This window comes from Pungitius pungitius, chromosome 18, assembly GCF_949316345.1.
Source record: "Pungitius pungitius chromosome 18, fPunPun2.1, whole genome shotgun sequence".
Lineage (NCBI taxonomy): Eukaryota > Metazoa > Chordata > Actinopteri > Perciformes > Gasterosteidae > Pungitius > Pungitius pungitius.
The window spans coordinates 11,950,924-11,968,039 of NC_084917.1; the positions used below are offsets into that span (position 1 = coordinate 11,950,924).

Consider the following 17,116-nt stretch of genomic DNA (forward strand, 5'->3'; position numbering starts at 1 on the left):
AAAGCTGTTGTCTCTTTATGCCACACAAGAAAAATGAAATAAAAACTATTTGAATGGCGTAGCACGGAGCCTGAGCCTATGAGCTGCTCTTTAGTCCGCTTGTAAAAAGGACACTTCCCTATCCACGGAGGCAAACTGGACACAGTCTTTTAGTATTCCTGAAGCTCTTCACCGGCACCTCATCTCACCAAAGGCTCGACAGATGGATACCAATGATGTTCTTAGGCCCTTTTTATCGACCCGTGCACAGCCCTCCTCTCCTGGGCAGTGCACGTCTCCTTGAGTTTGTAATCTTTCTTGTCTGGGTGCTTTCCAGTACCACTCGCAATAAGTTGAGTGTGGACCTCAAGCGTGCTGCGTTTGCCAATCACGATCTAAACATTGCTATTATTATTCTGTGACTGATTGATTTAAAGTGTACTCCAGGGTGTGTCGGTACACCGGGACATCACTGTTGGGTGGGGATACATATCCAATAGAGCACCTGTGTGACTATGACTAATAGCCAGTAGTCAAGTCGGGTCGGCTCTAAGCCGTCTTTCTTGTGTTGGCACTTTAGCTGGCTGTGCATGCAGCATTTTCTAAGTCTGAGAGTGAAGGAGCTTTTTAAATGAGAGGCAAAAAAAGGCTTGTAGGACACTTTCAGGTGGTCAGGTGTGCTCAGATGTGAGAGGCTTCATGCCAAAAAAGGTTGTGGATTATTAGATTAGTTAATGTGTTATACAGTAAAGCCAAGCCTACTAAAAAGATCTTAATATTAAAATAATTAAAGACATTATGATTGATTTTACTCTGTAGGGTGCCTGAAAAGGCACAAGTGATTATCTTTCCTCTTCATCTTCCTTCCTTCAGGGCTCTCCTGTAGGATGATCAGTGGGTGGTGCGACTCCTCTGATCTCTGGGAGTTGAATTCATCTGAGCACCGGGGACCTTGGCACCAGGCCGTCCTGGGAGCTGTCATCTATCAGACAAATGTCAGTGCAACCCCGCGGTCTCTCAGATGAGAAATTAAGAGAAAGGCAGGGGAGTGAAGGAAGGGAGGAAGGAGAGCTATGGGTTGTCAGAATATTATTTGTCACATTAATATCATTTGGAAAAAGTGTTTCAACACTAATGGATTGGATAAGAAGTATTTTATTAGGGACTATAGTATATATTTTTTCCTTCTCTTTGTTCACTATATTGTGCACAAGTTTTTAGTTCCATAAGGAATTGCATTTTTTCATCTCATAGTTTTACTTTGGATATTTATTTCTGACGCTAGAATATTTTTTTATTTTACTGTAAGTTGGAATTTGTAAATAATATTTTCATTAGGCCACGTGAAGGGGCAAAGATTATCACTTTTTTAAAATCACAGTCACTTTAACTCTTTATTTTTTTCTTTAAGCATCCATAGGTCAATAATTTAGATTTGTACCTATTTAAGATATAGCGTTAAACTGTGGCATTAGTCGTCTTTGTTCATATATTTTATTGTTATTTATATTCCTGTTTTTATTCATGATGTGTGTTACACAGAATTTAGTGTCAAAGACATAATTCCACCGATGTGATCTTGTTTCCTGGTGAACTCTCTTAACACGTCGCTAATGTAACCCGCATTATGGGTTGAATGGGTTTCTCTTTGATCTCCACGTTGTAAAGTCTCTCTGGGGGGTCACTGCTTCACTTCCAGCAGGTACGTTAGCTTCCTGTGCTAACTTTGTTGACACGTGAGGCTAGCTCGTTATGTTAAACTAGCTCAGCTGGTGTTGTTAGCCTGCAAAATGGAGGAGCGACGTGCGGGCTGCGAACGCAATATGTGTGTCACTCCAATGGTTTGGACGTTACGATATTATATGCAGCAGGTAACGCGCATTGTGCCCGTTAACACCTACGTTACGTATCGAACATGGACCATTTAAAATCGACATATTACCGGACATTGGCGCAGTGACGTCACTAGACCAGCTACGTTGTAAGCGCGATTCCCGCGAATTTCAAAGTCACAATGACGGCAGCGGTGTCCGCCGATATCACAGAATTGAGTTTCACAACGCTGTGATCAACATCTTCACGGGGAAACGGCATCGGATGGTGGATTTCATGCACAAATAATCTACCAATTGGTGAGTCAAAGCGTTTTGGGCTTAATGTTGAATTGATTAGTGTGATTGAATGAATGCTGACTACAATCCATTTGCCTTCATATTCAATTGAGCAGTGCGTGTTTTGTGCAATACTTAAGCAATTAGGTCCAAGAGGCCGGACTGTCAAGATATATTATAATCGGTTGCAAAAACTAGCATTGCCCCAAATGGGGAAATGAAAGCTATTTGGTTATTTTAAGTGCTCACTGATATAGAATGCACAGGGGAAATGTACGCAAGTATGGCTCATTACAGTACTCCTCGTGACTCACTCTCAACCAATCCGAATGCTTGATTTCATCCACCCGTATTATAGTTAAGCATTCTGATGCTGTGTGTGTGTGTGTGTGTGTGTGTGTGTGTGTGTGTGTGTGTGTGTGTGTGTGTGCGAGATACACAACATGTCATCCTGATTGTAAATATATATCGACCGTGCGTGTGTGCCGCGCATTTACGTAACGTTCACTGTTTTGATGTGTTGGCCAAGACAACAAATTAGGTAATCTGTCTTTCATACCCTCTTACTGACGTCACTGCTAACATTCACCTCCAGTGTGGGATGGTGATTACTTTCTTGTTGTTTTTGTTTAGAAGTGGAGTAGAATAAAATCTGTGGGTGTTTGTGTTATTAGCTGAACTTTTCGGGCTATTTAAGTGTTTCCTGTGGATAACTGTCAACTCTACAAGATGAGACTTGTGACGTGAGCTGTTCTTTAGAAATGATGACAAAGCTGTTTTGCCGAGGTATAGCGGTCATCTCTATTGTTGGCCACCTCAACAAGGCTTTGTCACATAAAGAAATGGTGCATTCAAGTTGTTGAACTCACTTAACAGTCAGCGAAAAAGCATTACTTAAAAATGACAGCCCAAAGCAATAAAGCGAATTGCATATCCTGCTTCAAGGCACGCACATTTATTAGTTTGAAGGGATACGTTTGGGTTATATGCTTGCTTGTTGTAAAGAAGGAAAAAAGGCAATTTTGTATGTTCTGTGGGGAGATTGCTCCAAGGTGTTGGGTCCCTGCAGCCTGCAAAACATCCAGGAGTCACCAGTCTTTGTTTAGAAAATGATCTCCAGCAGCCTCATTATGAGGACAGCGTTCATGCAATGTGTGCTTAAGTAAACCTTTTATTAGTTAGCCTCCATGCTTTTGGATTGTTTAATGGTTATGCTGTCAGAACATGTGTCTATAACTACTTAAAAAATGCAGCTACTTTTTTTGTTTTTGCTTTTTATAATTCACTGATCAAGAACATAACATGTAGAGCTCAAACCTGTGGGCTGCGGTCTGTAATCAAAAATGATTCCCAGAGTCTGGGGCTGGATTTGAAAAAATTACCTAATGTCTAATACTAACCACTATTCCTTAACTTCTGTGGAAATTTCACGAGGTCAAGGAAAGATGGTTAGGAAGATTCATGAGGCGTTAGTAAGACTGCATTGTTTAGGGAGCCTGACTCTACTTTAACTAAGGACGTAGGTCTGATGCAATGGGAGACGCATGTTAGTGATGTCAGTCTGCAGCGGCAAAACTACAAATTCTCTAAAGATGGGCTACAAAGAAGCGCATCTTGGATGCCTTTGTCTATGTGTTATTGCGCTGAGTCATGCAGACAACATAAAACAACAAGGTTCAAAGTATTGCTTTATCAACATGGTTGCAATATAAACGGCCCGAATAATGCGTCACTATTTAAATATTGCCGCTGCAAAGAATTGTGGGAGAGAATTAAGTAAGGAAGCATTGAAGCTCCCTTCCTTAGCATTAGAGAATTTGAACCGCTCTTATCATGGCGGCCACTTTCATTACTTGTGGGTCATTTCAGGAACCAGTTAGGAACCTTAGTATTTATATTCAGGTCAGGATGACACAAGTGTCTTTCGTCATCACTACGTGCAGCATTTTGGTTTCAATACATGTCACTGAATATTGGAAAATGTAATTTTGAAATAAAATGATTCAAAATATCCCAATGCGACCCACCTGTAATACCACTACGACCCACCAGAGGGTTGCGCCCCACAGTTTAAGAAACATTGCTCCTAACCACTGGCGGCTGGGCCGTATGTAAATATTGTAGACCTTTTTAAAAAAATAATTTTTGTTGTTAATGCCAACCATTTATCTTCTATTTGAAGAAGACTGATGATTCTGTGAAGACTGATGATTCTGTTAATAATGAAGTCATACGCAGTTAAACTTAAGTGAACTAATTAAGCCTTGTTAAGCCTTCAGAAAAATTAGTTAACCATCAAATGTGGTAATTTCTGAGGCAGCCATCTTTATTTTCTGAAATCTTTTCCTTTGGCAAAGTGCCCTGTTCCTACTCATCAGCTAAAGTGAGCAGCCATAATCTTTTACTAAAGTAAAGCTGCACCATATCTGTCTGACATATGCACACAAAGTCAAACCCGGAGCTGTTATCCTAATGCAGCAGGTAATCTTATGGCGGCCATCTCTTCATTAACGTGTGAATTATCCTGAGGGAACACGTCCCCGGCCTTAACGCCGGCTAAGAGCTTCTGCAGTTAAAATTGAAAACGAACATAATGGCAGAAATCCTTTCGCTCTGCAGGCGTTCTTGCAGAAGTCATTGTATTCACTGACCGTCTTCTCCTCACTGTGGCCTTCACACACGCCCACCTACTAGTATGTCTCCTGTGCTGCCCTGCTTGTTGTGGAGCGTGTCTCCATTCTAATGCTGTTTGGCTTTTCAGTGTTTCCCATTGGTGAACTCCTCTAATTACTGTCATCGATCAACTTCAAACACACACACACACACACACACACAGAGTCGTACAAACACACACGATTGCACACAGTCTGCTCAGCCACACGGACATGAAAAGAAAGGAAGCGGTTGCTGTATCCAGGTTTTTCAGTAGCAGAGGTGAACACAATCTCTCCGGGTTATCCCTCCGATAAACCGATATGTTTCTCTTATCATTTGCTTCCATGAACACCTTGTTTAGAGAAAGGAAACGGGACTCATTAGGAGTCGGACACTTGTCCAGGTACAACAGGTTTTGTCCATCCTTACGTATTCCCTTTAACATGTGTCGTATTCGTTTGGGGACAAACCGTCCAACGATTCAAAACTGATGAATCCCATGGCGAGGTACCACTGAGGCCAGAGATACAGCTTCTCAGAACCCTAAGATCACCTGAGATAAAAAAAATGCATGCAACTTTGTTCCTACGTGTGTAGTTGAGGATTTAAATAGAGGCGTGATACTCAACTCCTTCTGGTCATGCACGCACATAATAATTGAAATGATCCCTATGAAGCTGTGTTGTACTGCGTTTCAATCATAGCGAGCTGCGTCAGTAACTAATATAGGGCTTGAGGCAATTTTTCATACCGTGGCCTTTTTTTTTTTTTAACTGTCAGATTGGGATGAATGCTCGCGTCGACTGTGACCCCCACACACACACACAATGTATTCTGAGGCAAATTATACTACTTATTTCTTATTATACTTTTCTTATTATTGACATGTTTCATTTTTCTCGGCAAACCCAGAGGTTGAGAACCACTGCACTAGAGGGCACAATCAGAGAACTTGTAGAACCTCCTGGTTTGCAAAATGGCGACACTCGGGGAGGTGAGCCTGTTGATCACTAAAGAAAATAGTGATTGCAGATGCAAGGCCCCCAATTCAAGCAAGTCGTCTCTCAACGTGTTACTACCCCTGCTGTGCATGTGGCATCTTGTTTTTAATGTAATAAATAGTAATTGACCGCAAATCTCAAAATGCCGTGCCAGTTCACTGTTGAGTCAATGTAGCCTATAACCGGATCTGTGAGTTCATTTATTGGTTCTACAAATTCTGTTTTGTCAAAGAATTGTTTTCTTCATCCATCATTGTAAATTAAGTCATTTTTTAAATATTTGTGGAAAAGAGGACGCAATTTGAAGACATTATGTTGGGCTTCGCTAACTTTTGATGTTGGTTTCCACCATGTTTTATGATGTATTGGGACGACATATTTAATCTGTTAATTGAATATCAAATTTTTATGCAAAGTAAAACTAACTTCCATCCTTGAGGACAGAGCTTGACATGCTTCTTCTAAAGAAGATTAAAATTAAATTGATTTGTTATTGCAAAGGAAATAATTAGGCAATGAAGCTCTTCTCTCTTCTTAAACCATACATATTTGAGATGCTGTTGATTTTATCTATGCTGTTCTGCTGTGTTACTTTTAAAACACATATTGCTGTCCTTATCGGAAATTTCACTCAGATCAGCTTGATATTCAGTACATTCTATGTTTTTGATTCATTTCCAAAGACTATTTGCCAAGTCGGTTTATTCATTTTCAAAGTGCATCGGCCCATTTGCAACCTCGTGAATGACTTTGACATTATTCACATCACCCAGCCCACAGTAACACTTTCAAATTTAAACAACACTGGTTTATTTTTTCCAAGAGCCGGCAGTCCTCAGTTTGCCCTGGTCAGCCTTTTTGAAACGCCTCAGTTGCTGGTTAATATAGCAGAAGGAATATTTTGCTCCTGGTAGCTGCAGATATTAAGGACGGCCCTGCTCGGAAATTCTGCCAAAGCTGCACAGCGGAGTTTGTCAATTGGAGAACCTCCGAGCACAGGTCATTTGCAGTTGATATGCTCAACGTTTTTGTACTCGTGATTGATCACACAAGTCACCATGTTTGTGTCTACTTGGCACCTTTAGGCTCGGATCAGGGATTCTGGCAGATTGTTAAGCCCCTCCACAACAAGCCAATATGGATGTTTGTCCAGAGAAAGAAGGACATAATTTAGGGTACATGGAATAGTGAGGCCTCACTTTTATAACGTGGAAGTTGGGTATTTCAGATCCTTTCACAAAGACTTGAGAGACACAAAATGCTTAACGTTACAATGCAGAACACAAAAATAGCTTCCGCTATCGGACGTCATTTTTACATTACATGTCATTTAGATTATGCTTTTATCCAAAGTGACTTACAAGAAGTGCATTTCAACCAAAAGGATACAAACTGAACAAAGAGCAATTCTCAGTGAGGGAGGAAGTACCAATGTTTTGAACTGGATGCGGGCAGCCACTGGTAACTAGTGAAGAGAAGTGGAGTCGTGTGGGAGAATTTCGGAAGGTTAAAGACCAGTCGAGCTGCTGCTTTCTGGATGAGCTGCAGAGGTTGAATGGCGGTAGCAGGGAGACCTGCCAGGAGAGAATTACAAGTCAATAGTTAGAATAGTCATTTGGGCTCATTATCTATTTTTCAAATCCACGTAAACATTAAAAACCTTTTCTTTCTATTGCTGACACTAATGTCTGCCACCAGAGGTGTGATGTACAGTAACTGTATGCCCCTCATAGGGGCCACTCGGCATGTTCATGTATTTACTTTTTTGTAGACTTACTGCAACAGAACCAGTCAACAAGCAAAACACTGGTCCACCCTGGATATTTGATAAACTTTTCCCCACTTTTATTTATTTGTATTCTTGTACAAAACTGCATTTCCTCTTGTGTGTTTATAGAACTCGTGGCATATAAAATACAAACTACCACGCTTCAGAATAAAAAGCAGGTTACCATAAAGTCGTGTTTAGTTACTGCTCCCGGAAGTGCCGTGGGAGTACGAGCGCATGTTTTTGGTTGTCGAGCAACGTATCGGCTGCGTCACTTCCGGGCAGAGGACGCTCGGAGGCGCAGAGCCGCCACTCGCCACTCCGTCGCCGTAGTAACGGAGATACGGAGCAGCAGGTCACCTCAACGCTGCGGCCGGACGGATAACAAAAAAAAACCAAACCAAGCGACAAAACTGGGGGAGTAAACGCCGCCCGCTGCGCGTGACATTGCTGGATGTGTATTTGTGTTGACTGGAAGTCGCTTGGATCTAGAACAGACACCGGAGCGGGATAGTAGACTACGGACCCCTCGGGACGCCGAGGAACGAAAATAACTTTTAAATTGTATTATTTGTGCTTTAATCCGCAAAGAAAATTGCTATTTCTTTCTGGGTCGACCGCGCAACAGCGGAGCGCGCACAAGTCGCGTTGAGCTGCGGAGTTCCGGGAGGACACCAGAGAAGCGGCGGCTCGGCGGCCACCTGACCTCCTGGAAAACGAGACCGCAGCGAATGACACGCAGGCTGAGATCCGCCCGGTGCTCGTCACTAAGCCCTCTGGCGGAGCGGCACGAGTTGTTCGCGGGGCTGTTGCATGTCCAGTATTGACGCACCCTATCGCGGGGGAAGTTTTGTCGAATCCAATTACTGATATCCAAATCGTGGTAAGTGGTAATTAATCTGTGCTAACTGTGAAATCGAACCGGCTGGACATAATTGCACGTTAAAAGTTCCACCCTTTCGTCATCGCGCTATCCATCAAATCGCTAGTATCACGCGCATCGTTTGACCGAAGCAGCCAAGCATGGATACAACCGGTGTGCACGTCCTCCGGCGAGCGCGATGCCAATCGCCGGTCTGATCCCGCGCGATGCCAGCACTCTAACCCGCATCGGCGTGGCGCCGTGTCCCGGTCACACCGCCGGGATGAGCAGCACCGACCTGGAGCGCATGTCGCTCAGCTCCTCGGCCAACTCGGTGGCCTCCAGCGCGCGGACGTTGTCGGCCAACGTGAGGAAGCTGCACAACGCACTAAACCTCCTGCTCAGCGACTTTGAGAGGGAGCAGTTCATCCACTGCCTCAACGTGTACCACTCCAAACGCAACGTGTACGACCTGGTTCAGACCCTCAACGTCATCCTCAACGCGCCCAGCAAGCGGCAACTTCTGCCCATGCTGCGGCTGGTCATCCCTCGCTCCGACCAGCTCCTCTTCGAGCAGTACACCTCGGAGGGCCTCTACTTAAAGTCGGATTTAGTTGCATCGAGCAACGGCGACGCCGAACCCCCGCCGGGCGACTTCCCCGGCGCCAGCCCGACTCCCTCGAGGCATTTTTCACCCAACAACCGGCCCGAGTTTCAGGTGGCGCTGCGTGGCTCGCCGGACAGCTTCAGCACCAGCAGCGACGGGACAGCTCCCCTGGTGCCGCTGCTCGGGAGGAACTTTGTCCACGAGCCGCCGGGCGAGATACGACAGGTCACCATGAAGCGACACAAGAGCAACGAAGGCCTGGGCTTCAGCATCCGCGGGGGCTCGGAGCACGGGGTCGGCATCTACGTGTCCCTGGTGGAGCCCGGCAGCCTGGCGGAGAAGGAGGGTCTGCGCATCGGTGACCAAATCATGAAAGTCAACGACAAAGTCTTCGAGAACGTCACGCACGCCGAAGCGGTGAAGGTACGCTTTTTTTGTTACTACACCAAACCCTCACCCGATTGTCATTGGTCCTCAAGGGGTAACATTAGGTTATTAGCGAAGCAATTAAATGAACTGGTGTCTCCTTTGTGAGAACTATTTAGGCATTGTCTGATTAACCGACGGTTATATATAATATATATAGTAATATTCTATTACCATATTAATGTGTTATATGAAATTAACAGGCTTCAATTTATTGAAGGGAATCTGGACTTATTAATGTGTTTTATGAAGTTAACAGGCTTCAATTTATTGAGGGGAATCTGGACTGCTTTGTCTATTAGTTAGATTTGCAAGGAATGTAGTGCAACAGTATTAACTGTAGGGTTACAGTGACGACTAGCTGTGCAAGTGTAACCATACACCTTCAGAGCTGTGTGTGTGTGTGTGTGTGTGTGTGTGTGCCCCAGTGCTCTGAAGCTGTCGAGTGACAATGAAGACATGGCCCTGTACCCTGTTGTTAATGCCACTGAGTGTAAATAACCTAATTTAGCAAATGAGGTGAAGAAGGAGCAGGATTGTTACGGGTCGATTGATTTATTAGGGGCCCTTGTGAGGTCTTTGGTTTTATGAGCTGTCCCTGGTGCTGATGATTCTACGTGTTTTCTGTCCGCTGACAGTTTTTTTTTTTCCACCTCTTTTCTTCAATCTGCCAAAGCCCTGCTTTTGTGATTGCACTTATTCACACTTATCTGCCCATGTCATATACTCTCATCACAGGGATTTACTTTCCTGTCAAGTCAGTTCTCAAACCTCTGGAAGGCCACACTTACGGTCAATGCTTTTGCTCCTTATTTATTGACTTCACTTAATTTAAGATTTACAAACGGACAAAAGTGAAAGCATCTTAACCTTTATATTTACATACTTTTGTGGCATAAGTCAATTGTTCTATTCATTATTACATGTAATTAGAACAATCCTCCAATGCTTTTTAGATACTATTTTGATTTCAATAAGAACGTTACCGCAAAGAATGGAAAATAAAGTTCATCACATTTTTACTTTTTTATGCATTCCTGATGGTGACATTGAGCAAGGAGGTATTTCTCAGTAAGAAAAGAGCACTACTGCGTGCACGAAGCCACAAAAAAGTGCCAGATATCTATAAGCTGCTTTTTAAAATAGTACTTTTCTGTCTAGTTTGAAAGTTCACTGGTGTGTTCCCTCTGACAACCAGGGATTATAATGCCATTCAGATTGAGTCCTCTCTAACCTTCAGCGAAGTCGACAAAGCTGTCCACGTTTTAATCTCCTCTCGTGTGGGTTTTTGTAATTCACTTTCTGCAGGTCTTGGCAATAAGGCAATTTCCTACCTTAAGTGAATCCCAAATACTTCACCTAAAAGAGTTTAGATTGACACCAAGAGATGAGAATATATTACCATTGATTCCATGTTGCCTTTGAGTTTAGAACCTTCAGTGTTGATGTCCTTGATAAATTTACACTTGGATACATTTATCTGTTCCCGTTCGGCACTGATCCTCTGGTTGTGCCTTTTATGGTCTAGCCCCCAAGTTGGGACCATCTTTACATATATTTTCATTTTTTTTTTTTTTATTGTTGTTTTGCCATTGTCTTCTGTTCTTACTTTCTGCTTCAATAAGGATGGTCACAATTCATTTGATCAAGATTCAATGTTTCATGCCATGTAAAATAACCGCACTGTTTAACATATCTTCTAAGTCAGGCTACATTCCTGTTCATGTACATTCCTGTTCATGTACAATCTCCATCAGAATAAGAAAGAAGATAAAGTTGTTCTGTACCTGAATTCAAGGCCTTTTTGTTTTAGGCCACAACCGCAACATTCAGGAAAGTTCACAGGTTGCTACTAGGGCACACCCTCAAAAGTGAGGCTCACTAACATTAGTTACAACAACACTAGTAGCAACAAGATGATGCATGTTGACGTGATAGTCATTGACCTGACTAAGTCGTTTTGATGAATCTGCTCTTCAGACTAAAGACCAGCACAGTGCTGCTGCATCGCTTATTGAACGTGATGCCAAACTGCTTTGGTAAGAATAGTACACACAATCCCCACTATCAATTCTCTCCGCATTGTAAACGGTCTCCAACGGTGAATTGAAGGTTATTGATGCCTCTGTACTGCAAGTGAAGAGATTTGCTGTCTGTTTCTTTGAGAGAGTACACATCATTTTTTTGTGTGAGATGTTGGGTCGGTTATGAAACTTAGAGTGAGTGAAACCAAAGATCAGTTAAATATACTCCTTTCTTATATAATCTCTATTAGCATTTCGTCATTCAATGTCAACAAATCCTTATTTTCATGCACTGCTTCTTGTTCCATTATGAAACCATCCAAAATGATGGTATGTGTACGGCTCCCTTTGCTGCTGTTATTAGTCTGACAGCCGGAGCACCCACCCAGCCAACTAAGAGAAGCCATCTGAGATAAAAATCTTGCTTGACTGCAGTGATTTGAATGCCTTCTGGGTTTAAAAGCATTGAGAACAACAATTATTGTAACCGTCTAGACTCTGTCAGACCTGCGGGTGAGTTCATCTTTGCAAACTCATGGTGTCCAGCCAAACATGGTTGATTCAAAAAGCACATGGATGTCTGTCCACTGGAATTATTGCTAATAACGGCGCCCGACCAACCGTGGCGCCGTAGTAGCTCTCCGCCCACCCTCCCCTTTACCCTCAGGTTGACACCATTAGCTCGGTCAACTATGTTTCATTCGCTGGCGCTGTTGACACCCATCTCCATGTTGAGAGCTGTGTCCCTCACTCGTATTTCTGCGCTTTATTTGGAATTAAGAACTTTTAAATGATCAAATATCTCTTTTTAAAAACACTTTCTAAATCATATTAACTAATCTTTATTATCAACTCCATGAATTATTCAAACCTAAAGCTACTTTACAAACAAACAAAAGTTGACTTGAACCTTCTGGCACATTTCAACAGAAAAACAATTTTCTGTTGAAATGCACTTTCATTTGTATTGTGATAAACCCTAAAACTGTTTCCACTCAATTATGCTGCACCACAAAGCTTTGGATCTCCCTGGCGTGTCCAGTACCATATGGAAGCTTCTTTGAGCAAACAGGATCTGATGAGGTCAATGACAATGTTGAACCAGCTCTGCTGGAAACAGGCACACTAGCAAACTAGCCCTCTGTAAAATCATCAAGAAGTACTTGATAGTTCTTGATAGTACTCAGATTTATTCAACAAAACTAAGTGTATACACTTGCACAACTTAATATATATAAGTTGTATTCGTTGAGGTATGGCTCATTTTCTCAGGCCAAATTGTTATATAAAAGTTTCTAAGCATTACCCTCATCACACACATAAATAACAAATCAGTAATCCCCCCCTCACACACACACACACACACATACACACATACATACATACATACATACATACATACATACATACATACATACATAACGTGTGGCTTTAAATAAGTCTATGCAACTTATTTTGTTTCAAGCGCAGTACTCATTCACGCTGTTTTCTCTGCTCTGGGCCTCTAATCCGCTCCACTTTAGCCAACCTGTGTTGTCTGATGAGTTCAGCGATGGCCTCTGAAAAGCAATAGATTGTTGTGTGCCCCAGGGGACGAGTCAACGGCTTACAGCTCTATTACTTTCTGTCTCTAACTGTCTCCTCTTCCTAAGAGCCTGCCTTGGTCCCCAGTCCCCCGAGTCACTGCCAAGGTTAGCTACCCTGTCACTATTTTGACTCCTCACCATCTTTCCTGTGCTGCTGGATAGTCGACAGATGTGACAGGATGAGAACGGTACATTGTGTTGTTTTAGGGCCACGATAACATTGAGACGAGCAGTTTTGTCTCGACACGGACTGCCCGTCTCTGACCTTTTCATCAGATTAGTCTGAAGAAGGTTTGAGAGGGAGAAATGATGGCGTGGAGGCACAGGGACGGTGTTCTTGCAAAAGCCAGAAGAAGCCAAGTTTAAAATAAAAAAATAAAAAATGGTTGGTTGACGTGCAAATACTTGGTCCGATGAATGGGAGCTGAGCGGCCTCAACTGCACATGGTGAGTGTTGATTAGCTAGAGGGAGGCAGATAGAAATGTTATTACATTTAAATTTAAATTGATAGATACACTGGCGCTTGATTCTGCGCTTGTAAAACCTGTTGTGAGCCTCTCCATCTGTACTTTCTGCACATGGACAGCAGCAGAATCACTTTTCCTTTTGTTATAAAATGCTCCGAAATGGAGCATCAATCCAACTTTGAGGACCCACCACAGTGGCCTCTGTGCTTCCCTATTATCATGTGATTCCTTTTGAAACATGATGGACAAACTTAAAGTGAGTTCCCATAGTGTTTGGAAAATAAGGCAATAATTTTTTTCCAGTAAATTATTACTTTTGTTGGATTGTTAAAAGGAAAAAAATAAGTTAGCCTAGCTTAACCTGTCGAAGCTTCTGCCAGCTTCACACTGTGGAAAACTAAGAAAATAAATTTCAGATGAGCAAGAACGAGTCAAAGTGTCCCCTGGCGCCTTCACTGAAGAGACGCTCCGGGGACTGAATCATCCGTCTGGCTGCAGTCAAGAATTACTGCTTTTACAGAATGTCACGATGAGGCTGAGAGCGGAGTGATGCAAGCAGCCAGAGAACAGGCGAATGCTGTATGTGACTGACACGACGCAGAGGCGGGATTTTCCATTCTGACGTGATGAAAGCACCTCATGTCAGTTCAAGGACTCTAGTAATTCCTGCAAGCTTTCCAAAAAGTTTTTTTTTTTTTTTCAGTCATTAAAAAAAAAAACCTGTCTACAGGATTGTCTTGTATTTGGGGTTCTATTTCACTGTGTAAATAAATCGCTTTGCTGAGCTGAGGTCTAACCTCTCCTCTGCCTGGCAGCAGTTCCATCTCAGACCACATGCCGTGCCTGGTAGCAGCAGAGCAATGTGAAGATGCACTGAACAGAGTGCAGAGCAGAAGACTCCTCAACCAAGTCGTTAGCAGTTGTTCTCTCTTGTAAACAGGGGGTTGACTGTGGCCTAAAGGCGCCCTCAAGGTTTGATAACCAGTTCACATAAAGTAGAGGATTTTCTGCGTAGTGGCGAGTTTGCTGCTGTAATGTGTGACTGTTTTTGAAGAAGTGTTGGAGTAAAGGAAAGCCTGCTCAAAAAACCTTCAACAAATCAGTGACATGTTCATGCAAAAAAACCTTTATTTACATCATGGTGGGCTTTCCATGCTCTGATTTGTATGAAAAATGCATCTTTGTGGCTAGGAGAATGCAGCAGCTATTTGAAAATGTCACATCTGTCTTGTGGCGAATACCCTGGATTCAAGTGTGCTGTATGAGTGACTCACTGAGTCACTGAGATGAAATGAAGAGACCTTTGGATGGCTTTCAAATGTTCCATGTTGAAAGGATTTGAAGGGTAACATTTCTTGTTGCTTCAGCTTTCACACGGTCTATTTATTTCATTAACTTTGGCACTATGAGAATTAATGTTCATTGCTGAAGACAAAACACATATAAGAGTTAACTACGGGTTTTTCCATGGAAGCTTAAATAAAAATAGAGCCAATACAGAATGCAAAAAGGTTGAGTGTTAATTATCCAGGGTTAGGCAGTTTAATTGTAGAACTTCAATTAGACTAATTACGTTTAACAGTTCATTTAGTTTTATAGTGGCACACAACTAATAACAATACATCATCAACATAATTCCTTCCAATATGATTTATTTTACATCAACTTTTTTCCGAATATGAATATTTTGAACAGCGGCGTGATTTTAACTGGTTTTACAGACTTTACAGTTACCAATGTATACGTTTTGATCTCACACCGTTATAGGGTTGTTCCGATACCAAAATTCTGACTTCGATACTATACCTGGCAAAATATTTCGATACCCGATACGATAGCACAAATAAGATACTGGAATATTTATCTATGATGGTAATAAATAAAACATCTGTAAGGTGTCCTGTTCACCAGCTTGTTCCTGCCCAGCTTTTTAAACACTTAACAAATGTCATTCATATTAGTATCAGCCCACAGCACGATGTTAATGAAAACGACATGGTAAAATCATAGCATTGATTACACACGTCTGTGTAGGCCTATTGTCCGTATCTGACTATATGACTACATAGTTATTCCAAAAGTATGAATTACATAATTTTACAGATGTGTTTGAGGTGGAAAAAAAACTAAAGCTATGTGGGTTGGGTACATTAAAGATGGACACCTAATTAAAGGGCAATTTCTCCCTTTTGTTGAAAAATGACAACGCGGCCCCTTTCTAGTACCGCTGTACCTTTTTTGAAAAAGTTTTGTTGAATATCAGTGTTTGCTTCCAGTGAACACCCGAGGCCCCTTTGATCTTGATGTAGCTGACGCTAGTGACCGCTACTGTAGAAGAAATGTGCTTAAATAAATAATTGACAATAGTTGTCCTCCCAGCAAGCCATTGCGTTGGATCCTACTTGTGAGTAGGGTTGCAAAATTCTGGGAGTATTCAACGTTGGACTTTTTGGGGTAATTTACCGGATTTCTCTCAGGTTCACGTCAAGCATGAGAGTAAATGCCTTTACCTCCTTGTCCCTTCCCCACATCGGCGCATCTATTCTTGAGACCACATTTCTGAGTACTGAAAGTGGAGGAGTGGAAGTCTCCCAAGCGTTTAATCATTAGGGAGGAAGAGATTTGAATGCTTGTTGGATGCGGCGGCTGCACAGTGAGGGTGTTGGAAGATGGGAAAAAGAATCAGAAACGGGATGGATAAAGATGCAAAGCACTCATCTGTGTTTCCACATGGCCTTTACCGGCCAGTGGGCAGCGGGAGGTCGGCAGGATAAAAATAAATAAAAATAGGTGCAAGTGTGTGTGAGTCACCGCACAAGGTCCTTGAGCATGCAGCCATAACCAGGCACCCAGCTTGGTGTGAAGTTTGCTGCAGCAGAATATTTATGAATTGCTTTCATTAAGCGGCGGGAGGCCGTGCTGTTGTGGGATGTTACGCTGATGAACATTTAAGTGATTGCTGGCGTTGTAAGACAATGTGGGAGATGTCAACTCCTGTATAAAGTGCTTGAAGTGGGCTTTTCTTCACTGTGCCGCAGTACCAGAATTTAATGAAACCTTATAAAAGTTTTCTGAATCTGCTCTTTTAATTAACTGAATAAGATATCGCAGGACAAACATCCTCCTCGAGGCCTTTTTTTAGCTCCACTTCAAGCACTGCTAGTACTAATGCAAGCTCATAAGTGCACACAAAAGTCTTTGTTTTTTTTCTTTTCTGGCAGTAAACAACATACTTATTATTATTTTCATTCCTCCTTTTGTGTTGAATGTCTCATCCATATGTCCATTTAAAGGCAGCTTTTATATTCTTCTGGTTGGCCCACCTGGGGTCCCTCGGACAGATCTGCTGCCATATATTATATGCTAATTGCTTTAGAATTGAGTCACCAAATGCTTCAGTTCACAGCGAAGGTGTCCCCAATCCATCACCTGCTCTCCAAGGCACTAAATCACCGGAAGCAGCCATTAATATCCGGTCAATGAGTCTCTCCATCTCTGTGTGGAAGCAGGAAATGACCTATTCTGTAAAACCCTTTGGGTGCTTGGAAGTTTCACAGACATCAGATGTTGTTATTTAGAGCCTGCGGTGAAACCTCTGTTTACTATAACACAATCAATTGTGCGTTTAT

General features: G+C 42.4%; 1 protein-coding gene across 3 annotated transcripts in view; it reads left to right on the forward strand.

Annotated features, from left to right (window-relative positions):
• Nucleotides 1-7,805: 7,805 nt before the first annotated feature.
• Nucleotides 7,806-17,116, forward strand: part of whrna (whirlin a) — a 94,516-nt gene continuing 85,205 nt past the window's right edge. For all 3 annotated transcript variants that reach the window (XM_037484891.2, XM_062558813.1, XM_037484892.2), the window contains exon 1: nt 7,806-9,406. In XM_037484891.2, coding sequence (XP_037340788.2) covers nt 8,576-9,406 — 831 coding nt within the window. In that variant the 5' untranslated portion in view covers nt 7,806-8,575. The remainder of the gene's footprint in view (nt 9,407-17,116) is intronic.